The following is a 19,007-nucleotide window of genomic DNA, read 5'->3' on the forward strand; positions in this document are numbered from 1 at the left end:
ATTTATTAATGTGACGATATATCTTTGTTACATAAAATTTGCTACAGCAAAGTATCTTATACTTTTCTTGCACATATGTAAATATGGGTGGACAAAGACTGCATTCAGTGTCAGCCTCCTAACGACGTTGTGCAAAAATGCTCAACAACCTAAACACACAGAATGTTGAATGGTACCTTTCATACTCTTTTGTAAAACGTCTACAAAGGCTTTTCTTAAAGGAGTGTCATACAGATTAAAAGGAAGGAATGCCAGCGGTTTATTTGCACCGACATTCAAACAAATACAATGGCTATGTATCAATATAGCTCTTTTTTTTTTTTTAAAAACAATTCATCCTTGTATGCATGTAAATTTACCATAAAATATGAGTCTGGTTTAAACTGTTTAGATGTGCCGTTTTAAGACAGGTCACTGAGACAGCCAGAATCAAGTGTACAAATAAAAACTACTACGAATAAGTTTAAAAGCAACCCCCCAAAAAGTGCTGAGCCACTGATTATTAACATTGAAATAAATGTGTAAAAGTGCCCAAAGCTAGCACATGGTAGCAATACCTTTTAAGTCAGTTGGTGAGAGTATACAAAACATAATTAAGCCCAAATACTTATATCTGTGTGACCATACATTCTGTTTGATTGGAAGGAAGTAGGTTAGAAATGAAGACACAATGCAACTAAAATAAACCCAGCTGTTGCAGTTTTTAAACTTTGTCTCTTTTCTTCGTGAATGAAGTGCTGTAATTAAAAAGAAAATGATTGTAGCAGTACTCCATCCGCAGTTTACTAATATAGTATACCAGAATAAAAACTTGGCAATAACCTCTTATTCTTAACAGCTAACAAAAAATAACCGTGTTCATCCAGCGATGCATCTAAAACATTATTTCGCATTTGCTAAACCATTTGTTTTTCATAGCTAATGGCAGAGCGCATTTTGCTTTTTGTGGTGCGGTGGTTTTTATTTTAATGGATGCCTTTTTTAATCAAAAAAGGCTCAAAACAAGGAATACTTTGGGAGCCCAAACATCGGCTTTTAAAAAAAAAAAAAAAAAAAAAAAAAAAAAAAAAAAAAAAAAAAAAAAAAAAAAAAAAAAAGAGAGAGAAAATGTGAATCAAAATGAATCATATTCTTTCTCTACAATACTGACCAAAACTTCCTTTAAGAGTTTAGGGTTCATGTTCTTAAAAAAGCCATTTCATACCTGCCAACTGAAATGCTGGTAAGTTGACTTGGTTAAATATGGTCCAAAATCCAGACCAGGTGGAATTACTCCCTCTCACGAGACTGTAAGCTTCCCATGGTACAGTCTGGTTATGGCAATTTACCTACTGCCTAGGTGGGAAATACAAAGGAAGGAGGCAGTGACGAAAACTGCAGGGATGTAGAAAACCAAGGCACGGGGTCTAGCTACTGTCCCCTACTTAAGCCATCCAATTGATTCTACTGAATTTTGGTCAGTCTCCAGGAAGAAATGTTTTTAAGTTAATTTAGCAGACATTTATATGGCGATAAATACTACCTTCAAAAATGCTAGAAATGTTGGCTAGGTTTAGTCTGAGCTACTAAAAAATTATTATAAATTGTAGCATCAGACACAAGACAGACAAGAATTATTGGCTGGCACAGACTAGAAGCAACATTTATCTTTCACTTCAGTCTAAATCACACTAGCCGCAACACCTTCCATTTCACTCACACAAATAATACATTATTCAAAATAAAATGGAGCATTCTGGGGTAAAAAACTACTTCATTTTAAAGGGGGAAAATGAACAATACACAGAAACAAAGAACGACAGAAACCAAAGTTAAGTAGGAAAGTGGTCTATTATTCTGTGTTACTGCACAAACAGTGCTTGCTTAATTGTGCCTAGTTAGAAGGGTTGGTGCAAACTGCACACATGGAAGATGGCAATAAAGACCTCAGTCAGCTTTGTGGAATGAAGTAACTAGGTAACTGTTTTGACATATGATGGTCTCAGCTCCACCTCATCTGTTAACAGAGTGCAAAGATCCCAATGTGAGCCCTGATGTCATCTTGTCCTCTTACTCCTACTAAAAATCAGCAAATTCTTTTGCACATTTTTCTGTTAGAGACGCACGAATATCTTCTTCTTCATAGTCATCAAAGTTGCTGGTATCTCCAGGGCCTCTGCACTTTGGTATGAACGGAGCTTCTACCTGTATTTGGGGGGGGGTGGGGGGAAGCACATGAAATGTTATCGGCCTAATACCTTTAGATTTAACACTGTGATAACAAGCACAACAATATTCCCATTACTCCTCAAATCCTGCCAAGAAACCAGATATTACAGTGAACCAGCTTAAACAGCCTAGGAAGATGCAGACCTAGAGGTATGAACGTAAGTTGAAAAAGACTAACATCTCACAGACAAACATCAATACAAAATTACTTCCACTTCAAAACAAAGTTTAGCCTCTTCTTGCAGAGCAGACCCTGCTCTCAGCTCATCAGCTGCGTGGCGTGGCTCCCAGCGCAGCGAGGGCTGCATGGGATAGTCACACGGTCACGGCGGAAGCGGAGAAGTAGTTTGACTGCCATCAATGCTACTTAAAAATCTCAGGGCTGTTTGGAACCCCTCTCCTCCTACTTACCCACAATCCTCTATTTCCAAATAAAACCTAACCTAATACAAGTTTAAAACAATTTGTTCTGCATCTCCTACAAAGTTCTTCCTAGGACCTAACTTTAAGTGAGAAGCAAAAGCCTTCTCAAAACTAGGCCAACAACTGAGAGACAAGCAAGGACTTGAAGGGGTCACTAAAAGGTTGTACAGAAAAGCCAGTGCAGCCCTAATTAATGATGGAAAACCCCTTCTGGTTTGCAGAGGGGGGATATGTCTCCAATCCACATATATACTCGATTAGCCCTGAGATTCAGTGCATCTCATGTCAACTGTACGGCAGTAAGCCATTCACACTCAGGTATTGGAACCAGTCATGGAATAGTTTGGGTTGGAAGGGACCTCTAAAGGTCATCTAGTTGTTTTCCAGGACCCTCTTAACGGCTGCTTCTTAAAGTTGAGGGAGCCTGCAGCTTTTTGAGGTTGGCCTTAAAAAATAAAATCCTTGGGTCTGGCTACAACTTAACAGTCTCAATCTTTCTGTCCCAATTAGTGCACTTCAGCCTCTACTCATCTGGGAAGTTAAACTAATGACAACCTTAAATGAAGATAGGGGTCTGCACAGGGACATACCTGCATTTTTACTGGCTAACAGCTCACGCTGTCCCTACACAGTCAGGGGGAAAAAAAAAAAAAAAGAAAAAAAGAAAAAAATAAAGGAGTTGTTCCCAACTTGCAGACACTGAAATGCTATGTTAGGGAACAGACTACTAAATTCCACCTTCACTTAGCTAATATTAATTCAAATCTTAATCCTTCTAGTCTGTCACACCTCATAAAGTTCAAAATTAAGCTTAATAACTTTTAAAAATAACCTAAATTTTAGAATCAACTGCATGCTGAAAGAAGGAATAAGCAGGGTTTGGAGTTGATGGGAGGCAATGATGAAGGATGGATGGTAAGGAAGGGACCAGAGAGAATGGAAGACCAGGGAGAAGGAGAGATACTCTACTGAAACACGTCTAGGACAAAGTGGAGTTGGAGGCATGATTATCACTACCGCATTCCTCTTCTTCATTTGACAGGTGCCTGATTTATCCACCTTTATGGTAAGCAAAATTATAGCAAAATTATTGAGATGACGCAAATTTAAACCTGGAAACGCAAAGTAATCAGAGAAGTATCTCTCTCCGGGACATCCCAAGGAGTATGTGTGCCAGAGGCAGCACGGTGGGGAGACAGCTAAGCAGGGCAGGCATGGCTCCAGCTGAGGCAGGCGATCAGATCACACCGTGCAACCACGGAACTGCTCAGTGCCCCGGGTACATTACTGATGGCGGGGGTGTGTGTGGTGTGTGGAAATCAGTAAATTAAAGAGGTACAGCACAGACTAATACAAATTAAACTCTGCTGACTTTGAGTGATAACACTATACACCCCCAAGAAATAACACTAACTTTCTGCATTTATAGCCTGTGCTACACCTGTCACGTGTGTATCCTTTTGTTCCTAAAACAATATATGTGTTTAGGTGATTTATCCTGAGAGAATACACAGTCTGGGCACATACCTAGCCTACAAAGCCACACGTTTGCCAGTATCTGAATTCTGTTTCTGTGTCTTCTCAAATGGATTTTCAATTACTTCCTTACTACAAAGCTCAGAGCACAAGAAATATCTTATTTACTGCTGGAATTTTAGAACATGTTCAAATGAGATGCCTCAGACTTTTTCCTATTATCTTTGCTAAGGAAATCGCTAAAAAGAGATTGCAGGAGGTAACATTGGTTTATAGTAGAAATACCTGTTTGGCCCTAAGTACGACCATATTATCAAGCAGCGTTTTAATAAACAGCTACACAAACACACAAAGAAAACAAGATTTGATCTTATCTGAAATATTAAGTAGTTGGCTGGTTCACTTATTACTGTAGCATACCAAATCATTCACATTACATTAGCTGCCAAGGAACATTACGTTTATTCAGGAAAATACACGCTGAGGTAACAGCCACTGTGAAAAGCTGGTATAAACCTGAAGTTTATTGCTGTATTTCTATGACTGCTTAAATGATATTACAATCCATGCTGTTGTTTCAGACCCTTAGTGTTACAGTAGTTATTCCTTCTACTTAGAAGCTTCAAACTTATCCAGCATCAGTTTTCGCAATCCTTTAAAATTAGTAATAGCTATTCTGACTGTACTACTAATTCACGTTTTAAAATATTTCTTGTTTCTGTGAAAGTAATTCTCTACAGCAGTGCACTAGCAATGCTAAGAACATTTAGCACACTATTAAAACATCTGATTTAATATTATGGGGCCTGGGTGTCCCCAGATGGCATACTGGGGAATGAAACTCAGTGCATATAAAACTGCCTTGTAAACAGGCATTAAGAAAGCAAAGAACAGATAATTATAATTCTCCAATGGGGAACCTTCTCTTAAAACATCTATACTTCATAGAAAGAATACAAGACGTGTTAATTGTACCCTGTCTTCTAGTAATTAATACATCAGTGAATACTACAACAACTGTACCGTCAGTTTGTGTAGCCAAACAACCAGTTTCTTTTTAGAAACTATTGTTACTGTTTACGTTTGGCCTTTAAAATACTGCTGTTATAGCAGCAAGTTCATGCCTCTATAACCAACGCTATTAGCACTTCAGCAATGTAAACCAATTCCTTGAAATGTTATCACTTGACTCCAACCTTTTTACCAATATCTAGACACAAAATTATTTCCCCATCTGAGTCTTCTGGGACAACACCAAAGAAGTTATTTTAGTCTTTTATTGATGTCTATTGAAAAACCAAGAATTCAGAGGTTGTACTTAAGAGAACAAATAATTTCTTAGGAATCTGTTTTTCATAACTCACTAATCCACAGATATTTAACTTTGACTCTACTTTGAAGGGGAGAGGGAGCTTTGGAGCTACTGGAAGACAAACCTAGACTGAACTGTCATCATCCTCATCCCTTTCCCCAGTTTCCTGTCCCAGCTCTGCGTCATTCATCCTGGCAGCCACTAATGTGCTCCTCTCAAACCGGTATGTTAATGGCTGCTCCTGCTCCGAACATATTCTCAATTCTCTCTGTTGCTTTCATTCTTATGCAAGTCTGAAGTTCATAGTGCAAACCAGACATGGACTGTCTAAAAACCACATTGCAAGTCATGCTGGTCAGGCAGGGCTAGAAAACCATTCTAAAAAATCCTGGAAAACAGCATTCAGCAGGGCTCTCTTCATTACTGCAGCTTCTGGAACTGCAGTCAATTAAAGTGTAGTGTCAGAAGGCAAAAACTCCTCAGTAGACACTGAAGACCGAACAGACACTCTCTGCACCTGACCCTGTCCCAGTCACAGATAAAGCAAGAGCAAGAAGGAGGGAGCATACTTCTTTAGCAGAAAAAGAAAAGCTCTCGCTTTGGCTAGAGCTCCTCCACACTGAAGCACAGTCTGACTGCTAAGAACTAGCTGGAAAGGAAAACAGATTCCTCTCTGCTGTGGAGGAGTATTTATAGATGCCACTATAGCAGGGGTTAAATAAAAAGCGAGAGAGGCAGGAGATGGCTCATTCTGAGATATTCCAGAAATAGACTAAAGCACAACACGTGTTAAGAGAACATGAATGTACACAGAGGTCCAGGATAAAATGCCAACAAAACCAAACATAATTCAATCAATATAAACTCTTCAGAGTGTTAAAGATAAAACTACTTTCACCTTTTCTTAGTTTAATTAAAAGTGACAGATTTAGGAAAGCAAAAAGAAGCAAAATAATTAGAAATTTTACTTCAACCCCTTAAAGACCCGTAACAGTTTTGATCAGGAAGCGTCTTACCTTTCTCTGATAAATGGCAATCCAATCTGTAGTTGCAAACCACTTGTGATTCTTTATGTCATTTACACCATTCTTGAGATTTCCATATCGTTTGGTCAAATCTACCTGGAGTAAATTTCTTAGAAGATCCTTTAGGTCTGAACTGAAGTGTGATGGGAACCTTACCTAAAAATATACATCCACAACATTAAAAACAATACACAAATTTGATTCTTCCCTGTGACGTAAAACAACGTTCACACAAAAGGAAACATTGGGGCCATTTTCTACTCTTCCTCTAAAAACAAATCAAGTAGGAATGCATGAAAAGAGATGATTATTGTTGCACATGTATTTGTTTCTCAGAGCCTTTAGCAATAGTACTACCTTGTGCCTCTACCATTTTTTGAACTGAAAGTTTCTAGATCTGATTTAGTTGAAGAAAAACATTAATGTAATAATGATAAAAAAGCTAAATTTAACTTGGTGTCTCACTAACACATCATCACCTCAAGGCATTCTCAACTATTTTCTAGGAACAAATTTTTATATTATATATTATATTCTATATTATACATTCACACATGCACCCAGGAGATATAGTATAGTATAGCATATATACAGCATATAAATATATAGATATGCTCTGAAATAACTGAACATTCAGCAATCATATATGAAAATTCAATCTGGAACTTTATGCTGTACTGTAATCCATTTCTGATAACTAAATACACCAACATCAAAAGTCTTACATAAATAACACAGCACTATTTGAAGATAGCACACGAGTGACTTGCCAATACATTTAATTCAAACCTGGCTAAGAAATGTATTTGAAGATGATTTATGGGATGTAATTACACAGGGGTTTACTAGCAAAAAATCTACTGGCACCATCTGAGATGGAAGAGAATAGAAAGGGGAAAACAACAAGCAGAAAGTTGTATTTCTCATGCCCACAGTCTCAGCTTTGATGCCCTACATTCAGCTGATCAGTTATGATGTAAATGCAGAACATGGAATTACTTAACATAAAAACATGTTGCGAAATCAAGAGGTCTGATAATCAAGGATACTGCTTCAGTTTACCTGTCAATATGGCTCTATTGTAGTACGTGAGAAATTCACAGGTTTTAATGAATGTAATACCTAGACAGCTGAGAAGTAAGGAAATATTAACGCCATTTTTTAAGTAGAGAACTAAGTGCATGAGGCAGATTAAATGAAAGACTTAAGGTTATAAAGAAAACGTACTGCTAGCTGAGAACTGAATGTTAAAGAGTTTGCAGAGTTCAAGTCCAGTGCTGTTTCTGCAACCATCCATCCACGAACTCAGTAAAAAAGGTGGATGATCAACAGTACAAACGTCAAGCAAATGAGATACAACTGCAAAAAATGCCCCATTTTTTTTAGTTTAGAAGATAAATATTTCTTCAAAAACGTATCTTCGTAAATGAATTCCCATATATTCATGGAGACAGCTGAAGGGTCACAGTATTACAGCCTTTCAAAGAGCCACCACCTTCTTGATTTAAGTAAGGTACTAGACAGGAATCAATCTCACTGCAGTGTAGCACAGGGCCTGCCGAGGCACTTCCCTTGATTAGAATTACAGAAGTACATGAGGTGCAGCACAGCATGTGTTTATGTAGGGACAAGGAAGAAAAGAACCGTAATAAATCAAGCGAGCACAAAGAAACATGAAGAGACAACACTGGCTGGCAGGAGAAACAACAGAATGATCACATTTTCGTGCTATCTGGCACACTAAGAGATATTCATGACAAATAAAAGGGAAAAGTCAGAAACACTTTATAAAAATTGCATATAACAATGGAAGCTGAACAGAACATTAGACGTGTCTTGAACTACAGGATGGCAGGAGTAAAGAAACCTACTATGAATTATGGAAACTCTTTAGAGCTTCTCAAAAGCTGCAAAAATGTTTTCTAGAAAACAAAATAGCTAGGCAAATTAAGCATACAGCTAAACAATTGTTAATAGTTGTTGGATCATTTTTATCCAAGCATAAAAGGACATAATACCACAATGTCTGTAAATTTAGTAACTTGCATTTTAAATCTGAAGGCAGGGAACAGATTTTTAGAACTTTGATTTTTAATATTACTGAAACAACGTCTGTACTTAAGAAGTATACATTACGAACTTCTCCCATATTCTTTCCAAATTGCTCACTGTCTAGTAGCCAGTAAATCCTGCATCTACTCGAGACAAAAAACAGGTTCTGCAAAGACAAACTACTGCATTTGCGAAAATACACAGAGCCTTCACTCACCTTGCCAGACACAATCTTCTCATAAATTTGAATGGGCTGATCTGCAAAGAACGGGGGATATCCAGCTGCCATTTCATAGATTAACACTCCTAATGCCCACCAATCCACTGCCTTGTTGTAACCCTGGATAAAATACCACACTGTTAGTACATTTCTAACATAGTTTAAGATTTTCAATATATATCTATGGAATACAGAGAAAGCCAATGCATTATTGCTTGTTTAATACAGAACTTACAACCTAGTTCAAACCAAACTGAAGCTCACAGATTCCAACAGCAATATCCTTAAAACCTAATAGAGTGATGACAGCGAAACATTTTGCACACATTCCTGTGCTGAGTTTCAGTGATGTCTTTACACTGATGTGACAAGACTCCCTAAGTGGCAGAAATGGGCACAGTTTATTTAGTTAGTTATTTAAAATCAAAATACTCTTGTTACAGAATGATTGAAACTTCTTTCAAAGCTTAGGGAAAGTTCATTAAATATAACAACACTTCCTATATCGTATACCATCGCCTTTTTGCTTGATTATCTGCATTTCAGAACACTCATTTTCATATTTACTAAACTAGCTACAAGAGCTTAAACCTTTAGTTAATTAACTGTTAGAGTCATTTATGATCTGGTCTTTAAAGCCTGAACATAAAATCATTAGTAAATCCTATTTAATATTTAAAAAGACAGAAAACCCCACCAACCCCATCCATTTTATATGCGTTCTCTGAGATCTTTTACAAAGCTCAGGTCTAAGACTCAGTCCTTCCTGAAAAATCTACTATGGAGAACTTGTAGCCAACACATTGCAATTTCTTCTGCTGCTTTAGCTGCATAGGGGCACAAAGCTGCAAATAATGAACATTTTCTCCCCAAATAAAAGTATTTTTGGTTTACTTTTAAAGACCTGCAAAGGGTATTTAATTAAACCACCTATTAAGTGCATAACTTAACGTTATGCATTATGATTGTTTATATCATAAGCAGTTTCATAAACTATAAAGATATTTTTCCTTTGCAAAACATGAAGGGCTACAGTTGAACAGCTATATGATAAATAATATTTCTTCTATGTTCAAACAGTTAGTGCAAGTACTAGACACAAACTGATCAAGCTTAGACTGCATGTACTTTATGTGTAAAGCCAGTGGTTTGTCATGTTTGATTTCATGTAAAGTGCCTTAAACCTGAAACACTCTGCAACTAGTTATTTAATGACTACTGATTCATCCAACATGCAGTTCTTGTTACCTCTGGAGCTCCTGTTCTAGTCTGTTAACACTTCAGAACGTAATCACTCAGATCTACTGTTCTGATAAGGATGCTAGTTAAATAACCTGATTACAGATTCTTTAAATCCATTTTTCCCCCTTCACAAGTTACATGGCAAGCATATGTAGAAAGTTCTGTACGGTTATGAGAAAATCTGAGTAAGTAAGTAGCTTTGGAGTAGGTTTTAGCATACTAAAAAATACTTACAATGCAACAACTGCATTTTGTGTAATTCTTAAAGAGTTGATTAGTCAAGATTTGATTTTTGGAAGTATCAGCAATTGTTTATCCCTCAGAGTTTAGTAATTGGGTGATAAGTTTTAACTGCATCAAATGCATGGCTGAATAACAAGACAAAGTACCTTGCTGAGAATTATTTCAGGTGCCAAGTATTCTGGAGTCCCACATAACGTCCAAGTTCTTCCTTTTACTCTTTTTGCAAAGCCAAAGTCCGTGACCTGTCATCAGAAGAAATAAACTGACTGTAAGTGCATTTCTACAACAAAATTTAAAATTAAGTACTTCTGAAATATTTTGGAAAGCTATTTTATACAGAGGAAAAATTTGTCTCAAATCACATAGTATCATATAGTCAGATGTACCTTTAGTAGCCACTCCTTCTGATACTTCTAATTCAGACAGATAGAAGGTTTCTTGTGATAAAATTAATAAATAACACAAAATACGTCTTTTCCCCCTGACGCAAACTTCTATTTATAATTTAAAAAATCAGCGGGAACTATGGCTTACTAATCTTCCACATGTACTGCAATTACATTAATAATTTTTTGATACTTTTCACATCAGACTGTTTATACTGCTGAAAGTTTAAAGAACATGAATATGAACAAGATATTTATCTTTTCCTTTAGTTAACAAATGAATCACAAAAAGGGTCAAGAGATCCGCCAGTCTTGTAAATTTAGAATTTTAGTGCAGAAGTATATAAAGGTTATATGTAAAATTAGTGTGGGAATAAGACAACATAAAAGAGGTCTTCCAGTAACTTCTGATTCTGAATGTCTTTGAAAGCATCACCAGAGTCAAGCTTGTTTATTTGAGGACTAGGGGGGAAACGTAGCAGTAACTGTATTCACAAATGGCAAATTCTTGGCCATTACAAATTCTTCATTCCACTTGTCATGTTTTCTGCAGTAAGTGTTCAGAACTCTGTATGCGATATCATCCTCTCTGTGATTTTTCCTGGACCGTATTGTGGAATACATACGGAAGCCAGGGAGTTACATACGAAATTCTGCGATCAGTTTCAAGCTATCAAGCCTATGCTTGTTTGGAGATCTGTTTCTTTTGTTTCCTCCTTCTTGGTATCATTTTCAACCCGTTCCCTCAGAAAACATACTGTACAACAACGATAATCATTGCTAATTATACAATAACCTGTGCTGTTGTTTCTGATACACTAGTGTCACAATTAAACAAGCCAAACTCTAAACTATAAAGGCAGCTTTTGCTTCATTTTTGGTAGAAACAACAGCAATCACAGCTGCAAGTGAACAGAGAGGGTGACGTGCCGACTAGGCAGACCTGCTTCAGTCAGCAAAGAACCATTTCTGTGTTTGTGAATGCCCATCAGTCTATGTACAAAGAATACGCTGCAGACAGGGGACAAACGGTAATGGCTTTAAAATTCAAAAAGAAAAGGAATGGAGTTTCTAAACAAAATTTAGTTGGAGCTGCAGTACCAACATATAAACACACCCCCCCCTCTCTGTTCAGAAGCAGAAATGAACCAAGCTCACATGGGAAGAGTGACTGCTGGACTCGCTATCATTTGCAGTTTGCCCACCATCACAAAAACATACTGTTCCATATAGAGAGTCGCCAATTCTGGAGTAAGCCGTTCATAGCTTTACATTAATGGTGCTCCCCAACCACATTAATAGAGCTTGTATTTCTCTTCTCCCTACAGTGTTATTTTATTCTCCATGCAAAATTATTTTACAGTTATAAACAACAGAAGATACAAATCCTTTCCACTTCTCTTGAACATTTTTATTATGTATTTTTCTGTGAGATTCTGCTATGGCAAAAAGGTGACACAATGAGGAAAGAAGAGCTTCTATAGTTTAAGGACTGCGAAGCATTGCAGAGTGCTTGTTGCTATCTACCACCTTCCCATTTGCCATTTAGATCAAAAACATAAGAACTAAAAGGAAGATGAGGAGGTGCCGTGAGAGGTTGTTGTAAAACCAAAGTCGTCATCTGCAGCACTGCAATTCTGATCTGATCTCAACTCAGTTCTTACTCCAGATGGGCTGAGAAGGTTAGGACTCTCCAAGGGTGGGATTCATATGACTGCAATTAAGTACTGTAGTGTTGGTGTTGACATCTAAGCTGGTTATCCTAAACTACTTACATAGACAATGCAGAGAACCAGACATTTTAGGGCACTTTTCGTCTTGTTCTAGGGCAGACGTATAAAATAGGTCAGATGAACAGAGCCCTGTAATCACCTGCTTCTCACTGCAGACCCCAAGGGAAATCTTGACAACTCACTCAGCTGCAGACAGCTCCATTGTGCCTACTTAATTTCAGTCAGAGGAAGTACAATCCAATGGTTTTAACCATTACTAAGCAGTGGGGCATTTTAATGCTCCCTGAATACATGCTAACATGACAACCAGCTTAAGACCGTTTATTCTAAACACATTTTCTAGAATTACTTAACCCTACACTGTAAGACAAGACTCCACTCCCTAAATACATGAAGAATATCATACCTGGATGTATCCTTGCTGATCAATTAAAAGATTTTCAGGCTTTAGATCTCTGTAGATGAGGTCTAACGAATGGAGGTACTCAAATGTTAGCACTATCTGAGCTGCATAAAACCGTGCATGTGGTTCACTGTGAAGAATTAAAAGAATATTAAGTACCCCAATACTATGCTAAGATACTGAAACAACCATGTAACTGCCTGGGATAGACAAATGCAGTATCTTTTAACTGGTTCTTTTACTGTGTAACAAGAAAAAAAAAAGCAAACAGCAAACATTTTAGAACTGATACACTCATTCCCTAAAGTTAATTTAAGTTTTGCAGCTAAAATACACATGCAAATCAAGATGAATGCATCCCACAATACAGAGCTTAGACTTTAAATTTTACTTTTAGAAAGTATCGTCAATTTCAGTGACAATATGCATAGGAATTCCAAGATTCTGTCGTGCATAGATCACGAATGCCTACATTAACTAACTGAAAAATAAGAAATAATTACAAGTTTTTCATTGTCTGACTAGTTTAAGTCCACTGAAAGAGGGGTAAATTAAACACACTTACCCCTTCAGAATGTTTTCTTCAATGCTAACGAATTTTATAAAACCCTCTTCCCAAATTAGCAACATAAGCCTTTTTAAAGGAATAATGTCATTAATACTCTTACCTGAACCTTCCGATTCTTCTTAGATGTGAAAACATTTCACCACCAGGAACATACTCCATTACCATGTATAAATTAGAATTGTCCTACAGAAAGTAAACACATGCAAATACATATTAGACATGCTGTAGTCTCTATAATTCCTACCTACAGTGCATTCTATTAAAGAATTAAAGTGAGAAATTGTAGCCATCCAATGACCTTAACAAATATGAATTAACACAGGTAGAAATTCTCAAAAAAGCGCAGACACATGATAAAAGGAGCATCATATATCTCAAGAAATCTATTTTAAAGTAAATTTGAATAAAGATAATTAATGAGTTCCTAACACAGAATGGTGTGTAAGTGACCTGAAGGAAGAGAGGGTAAGATGCCTGCTGCAAGACAAGTCCTTGCACTCTTAAAAGTTCAGAATTGACACCCTGAGGTATTCTCGTCTCCCACAGCCCCAGCCCCAAACCTCAAAACTAAAGATTAAGGTAGAACATGTTTGTTCATTTTAAATGGTATTAAAAAAGAAAAAAGAAAAAAGAAGGAAATATATAAAGGACACATATCACTCTATAAATTAGGAAAATACTCAATTTCTTTACAGACTAGCACATACAGTCATGAAATTAGAAGCTAACCTCAAAGTTCTTTCCTTCATGGTTAAGATTGTCATTAAGACCTGCCTCAGGTATAAATCTCAAACAAAAAATCTGCAGAACAATTACAAATTTACCATTCCATAGAATCATAGAATCATAGAATCATTAAGGTTGGAAGAGACCTCCAAGATCATCGAGTCCAACCGTCAACCCAACACCACCATACGAATATATATTGGTACAGAAATACATCCTTTGGCTTCTCTCAAAGACAGAATGATGCCTAAAAGCTCCCTGCTGTACAAAAGCCGGCTTCCCTCCAAAACAAGGGATATCTCTAAGAGTTCAATTCAATTTAATTTTTATTTATTTATTTGGAGATATCCTTTCAATCATCACCTGGTGAATTGGGGTGTATGCAAGTGTGCGCACAAGTGCAGGAGCTCCTGCTCAAGACCTGGCAACAGTGCCAAGTGAAGCATCTGTGAAAACAAAAATACTTGAACTATTTACTGTAAAAGTTAAATGTTTTAATATCTAAAGTTTGAGCACGCACTTCCCTGAAACCCAAACAACTTCTTTCAAAATAATGATTACCTTAAAAGAATACTCCAGTTTTACAAGGAAAGGAAAGTTCACCGCTTGTAATATTCTCTTCTCATTCAGTGTGTGTTCTATTTGCTTCAGTTTGACGACCTAGGAGAGAAAAAACAATCTTCAGTTTAAGTATGACATTTTATAGTTGGTGATAAATTTTTCAGTGTAAAACAATTAGTTGAAAGCAAGCTTGTAACTTTACAGATAATGAAAAACCTTATGGATTACTAGTACAATAACAGTGCCGAGAAAGGATTAAAAAGTCTAACGACATTTTAAAGAGTAATACTCATGCAATACGGTTTGCAGATAACTCTAGAATAGTGTTTCTTACTACACGCTGAGTATAGAAATCAGTAAGGGAAACACCTCTTTACATTTTCTTAAGAATTGCTTGCGTTTGTAATGGAGATACTTCCGCAGGAAGATGACAGTTCAATAAAATCCATTTGATCTTTGGACCCTTTGCTAAGAAAGGCAGGAAATCGTGTCAGACATTTAATTACGAACTTTGTTATGTGTGAACAGGAGTAAAGTGACTTATTTTATATAGCTCACACATTAGTGAGGAGAAGACTAAGGAGAATACAAATTCAAAATTTCCGTTCTTATAAACAATAGTTACTTCCACCAGACCTTTCAATGGGTTTTGCTTTTCTGCTTAGCAAACCGCTTAGGAAAAGTATTAAAAAAATTAAATGCTACCTTCCTGGAATCCATTACACTGTTAAGCTGCTAACAAGGCAGCAAGTGGCAGACCTCTGATTATTGCTTTTTCTCAGAAATTAACAATTGGTTTCCTTGTGTTAAAGCCCAACATTGCACAATAGATTCTTTCCATTTTACTTAATCCCTGTTGCACAATTTATCTATATCTCATTTTGAGAACGGCATGATTTCCAAGTAAAGTTACTTTTCCTTTTCCCCCCAATAGGAAACAAGGAGAAAATGTACAAGAGTGATCAAAACAAGCCTGTTTTTACATGTTCGGAAATCAAATCTAGCTGCTATAAGTAACAGATAAGCAAGATATTCCAATCCTGACTGAAACGGTGTTTAAATTTAACTTTTAGATGCAAAAGGTAGTACCTATAAAAAAACACTACTGATTTGAAATAAATGTCATACAAAAGAAACAGTGAGTTAAAAATATTAAATCTCTTGAATCACGGATCTTTAAGGACCAAATAAAAATTTTGCTCAAATCAGCTCATTTGTGGGAAGTGTTCCCTTCATCCCTAAAAACCTATGGCACTGGAATTCTTGGCCACCAAAGCAAGGAAGCTAAGGTTTTAGGTGCGTATCGTGAAGCATTCCGCTGCAATGCCAGACAAGGCTTTACCACCCTTCCTGCATCTTCTGCTGGTTAGATACCGGAGGGTGATGGCAGCAATACCACAGGCTGAAGCTGCTGTTTAACACTTCATAACATCAAACTGGGGCCTCAGATAACACGGCTTTGCTCACACTTAAGCTCAAGCTCAGGGCATGTCCAATGACAGCTTCCTGTAGATCAAATGATACCTCGTAACGGCAGATTGTCCAACAGCTTGTTTGTGTCTGAGCTTTTATTAACAGTATTTTCTTTCCAAAAACAATTACGTAATGAAACTAGCCACGCAATGTTATGTTACAGCCTTCCTAAATCAAGGCAGACAAATAAAGGAATAACAACCCTACACACAAAACTACTGGCTGCATCAACATCTATTACTTTTTTTTTTTTCATATCGTGATAAACCAAGCATAAGATTGGATAACAAAAGGACACACAATATGCTTTTTCTTGTTTCAAGTAAAATGTAAATGAAAAATTATAGGCAGCCTGCACATTGTCTAATTTCAGACATCTGTATGTTTTCTGTAATATACAAAGTGATAGAAATGTGTTCTCCCTAAACCATCACCTATTTTTTTTGATCAATTAATAGAAGTTACTAATATAACACTAATATATTTCTAATAGAATACATAAATATATGCTAAGTTGAGTTGAAAAAGCATGTATTTTATAAAGGAACACTTCAGACTTCTGATTATAGACAAAATAATCTAATTTTCTAATAGAAGACTGATACCTGGATGCAAACATCTTTAATCCTGTGAATCTTTTACTGCAAGTCCAGTGCAATCATTGAAAATGTGAATTTTTGCTTTTACCAGGTAATTTTATAGCTATAGCTTTCCATTTTATTTTCAACTGAGAGGTAGCAATGAGTTTAACTTTTTTTTTTTTTTTTTTTTAAATCCTCAGACTATTTTTATGGCAGCTTTCTGAAGTAAGATCTAATTTCCTATATTGCCCCAATGACAAGGACTCAGCCATTCATGAAAAAGCGTTCAAAGAAAAAACAGTTGAAGATCTGAAATTTGACGATGGGCTCTCCGTGCAGCAGTGGGGTGCTCATCAGACCTCGTGTTACAGCAACGCTCTCAACAGGATGCCACCAGCCATACTTGAGGTAATAATGAGGTAAATTTTCACACGGGTGGAAATGGTCCGGGCTGTCTTTCAGTTGTACTATGTTGGAAGGTTTTTTTAATTTAATTGGATTTTTTTTTAAAATAGAAGTCAGAAACCATTGTTATGCAAAAAATTGAGCTTTTCCAAGTAAAAAAATGCCAGAATTGACGCTAAAAGGTAAGTTTACTTTAGTTTCTTCTTGTCTGACCATTATAAAGCAGTCTTTAATTAAATGACACATTATTCAAGGTCCAGGACCCCAAATCACATGTAAAGAATAGTGGAACTGCAACTCAGGGAAAACGGTTTGATTTTGTCACTGCCATAGTTCCATTATATAAAATTACTCAGGAAGGTAATAATGCCTAAGTGCACGAGTCCACAATGAGGCAACGCTGACTGTCATTTTGTCAGTTGCTGATTAAGTTCTCTTTGCCAGATTAATAGTTTCTTACTATGATCTTTGTTATACAGCAGCAAAGTTATGTATAGTGTCTTAGAAAGTAAGAAGAGCTTAGAAGCGACTAATCTAAATAATGTACTTCTGAAAAACTTGTCAAAAGCATTAAAAACTAATTGTATTGATAAATTCCCTAAAAATACTTCTTAGCATTCTGGAATTCTATTTTATTTAAAATTCAAACTTTATCAAATGACACCACTTACTTAATCTAAGAGTAATAAACTGTTAAAAAAAGTGAGGCTGGAGTAACAATACCGATTCAGACTACAGCACTTAAGTCTTCAACACAGAAAATGTCTATTGTGTGACAGCTGTCCTGAGAGAGAGACTACTGTTCTATCTATGCAGTTACTATAGATGCAGCAGGATTATTACATAATTGTGCATACAAGAAGTAATACCTCATGGGATCAGGAGTGGGGAAGAAATTATTTGTGCAAACAATTTGTTAAATTATGGTTCACAAATGAATATTTTGAGAATTTCTGATCGAAAGAGTCTTCCAGAATTTTGAGCTACCCTGCAAAGGTGTATTTATTTATTTTAACTACAGCACTACATTTTGCTTTTGCCAAAGAACATACAGGCCACCTTACAACAGCTAAGCAGAGAATTTAACTGATAACATTTTCTTAATGCCTTGGACACTACTTAGAGCCTCTTTAGCCTGCCATTAATGTTATTGGCTGTTGTAAGAATTCTACACAACCCCAACAACTGAATCTGCTGGCTAAAAAAAGAAAGTCAACTGTTTAAAGTATCACCAGTATTCAAGTGCGATACACAAAAGCACAGTAAGCGCAACAAAGTTTAGCCACAGTTACCAGATCTTTGTACATCAAACTCTTTTGTATCACAAAAACCACTATAAATTACACCAACCTTCTGTTTGTCCAGTATCTTCATAGCATAATACTGTTCTGTGGATTTATGTTTCACCATCATAACTCTCCCAAATGATCCTGTTCCAAGGGTTTTTTGCCTCTCAAAATCATCTAGGCCAGCAGTATTCTACAGGTACAAGGATATAATGACATTATTTACAATTTAATACCCAAAGACCATTTTAACTGCATGAATTGAATTCATTTATGAAAGAAAACTGAGTAAAATTACATTTATCAAAGACAACTATAGCCAACTATTCTGTTGTTATAATTTCATGCCTATCAAAGTTTAGTAAGAGATTTTACATTGCACTCATTAAAACAGAAAGAGACTTAACTGAATTGTATCAACATTTCTATAGTTTGTCCATAGAGATGACATGTTCAGCCGGCTGAACGTGAGCCGGCAGTGTGCCCAGGCGGCCAAGAAGGCCAATGGCGTCCTGGCCTGTATCAGAAATAGTGTGGCCAGCAGGAGTAGGGAAGTGATCGTGCCCCTGTACTCAGCCCTGGCGAGGCCGCACCTCGAATACTGTGTTGAGTTTTGGGCCCCTCACTACAAGAAGGACGTCAAGGTGCTGGAGCGTGTCCAGAGAAGGGCAACGAGGCTGGTGA

At 36.7% G+C, this 19,007-nt stretch overlaps 1 protein-coding gene across 1 annotated transcript in view; it reads right to left on the reverse strand.

Annotated features, from left to right (window-relative positions):
• Positions 1–1,081: 1,081 nt before the first annotated feature.
• PRKACB (protein kinase, cAMP-dependent, catalytic, beta) overlaps positions 1,082–19,007 on the reverse strand; it is a 31,259-nt gene continuing 13,333 nt past the window's right edge. The window contains exons 3-10 of the mRNA XM_009333898.1: positions 18,388–18,516; positions 14,579–14,677; positions 13,392–13,474; positions 12,727–12,853; positions 10,348–10,443; positions 8,714–8,836; positions 6,436–6,600; positions 1,082–2,184 (exon numbers count right to left, since the gene is read on the reverse strand). Of these exons, the coding sequence (XP_009332173.1) occupies positions 2,059–2,184; positions 6,436–6,600; positions 8,714–8,836; positions 10,348–10,443; positions 12,727–12,853; positions 13,392–13,474; positions 14,579–14,677; positions 18,388–18,516 (948 nt within the window). The 3' untranslated portion in view covers positions 1,082–2,058. The remainder of the gene's footprint in view (positions 2,185–6,435; positions 6,601–8,713; positions 8,837–10,347; positions 10,444–12,726; positions 12,854–13,391; positions 13,475–14,578; positions 14,678–18,387; positions 18,517–19,007) is intronic.

This window comes from Pygoscelis adeliae, unplaced genomic scaffold (genome assembly GCF_000699105.1).
Source record: "Pygoscelis adeliae isolate BGI_AS28 unplaced genomic scaffold, ASM69910v1 Scaffold10, whole genome shotgun sequence".
NCBI lineage: Eukaryota > Metazoa > Chordata > Aves > Sphenisciformes > Spheniscidae > Pygoscelis > Pygoscelis adeliae.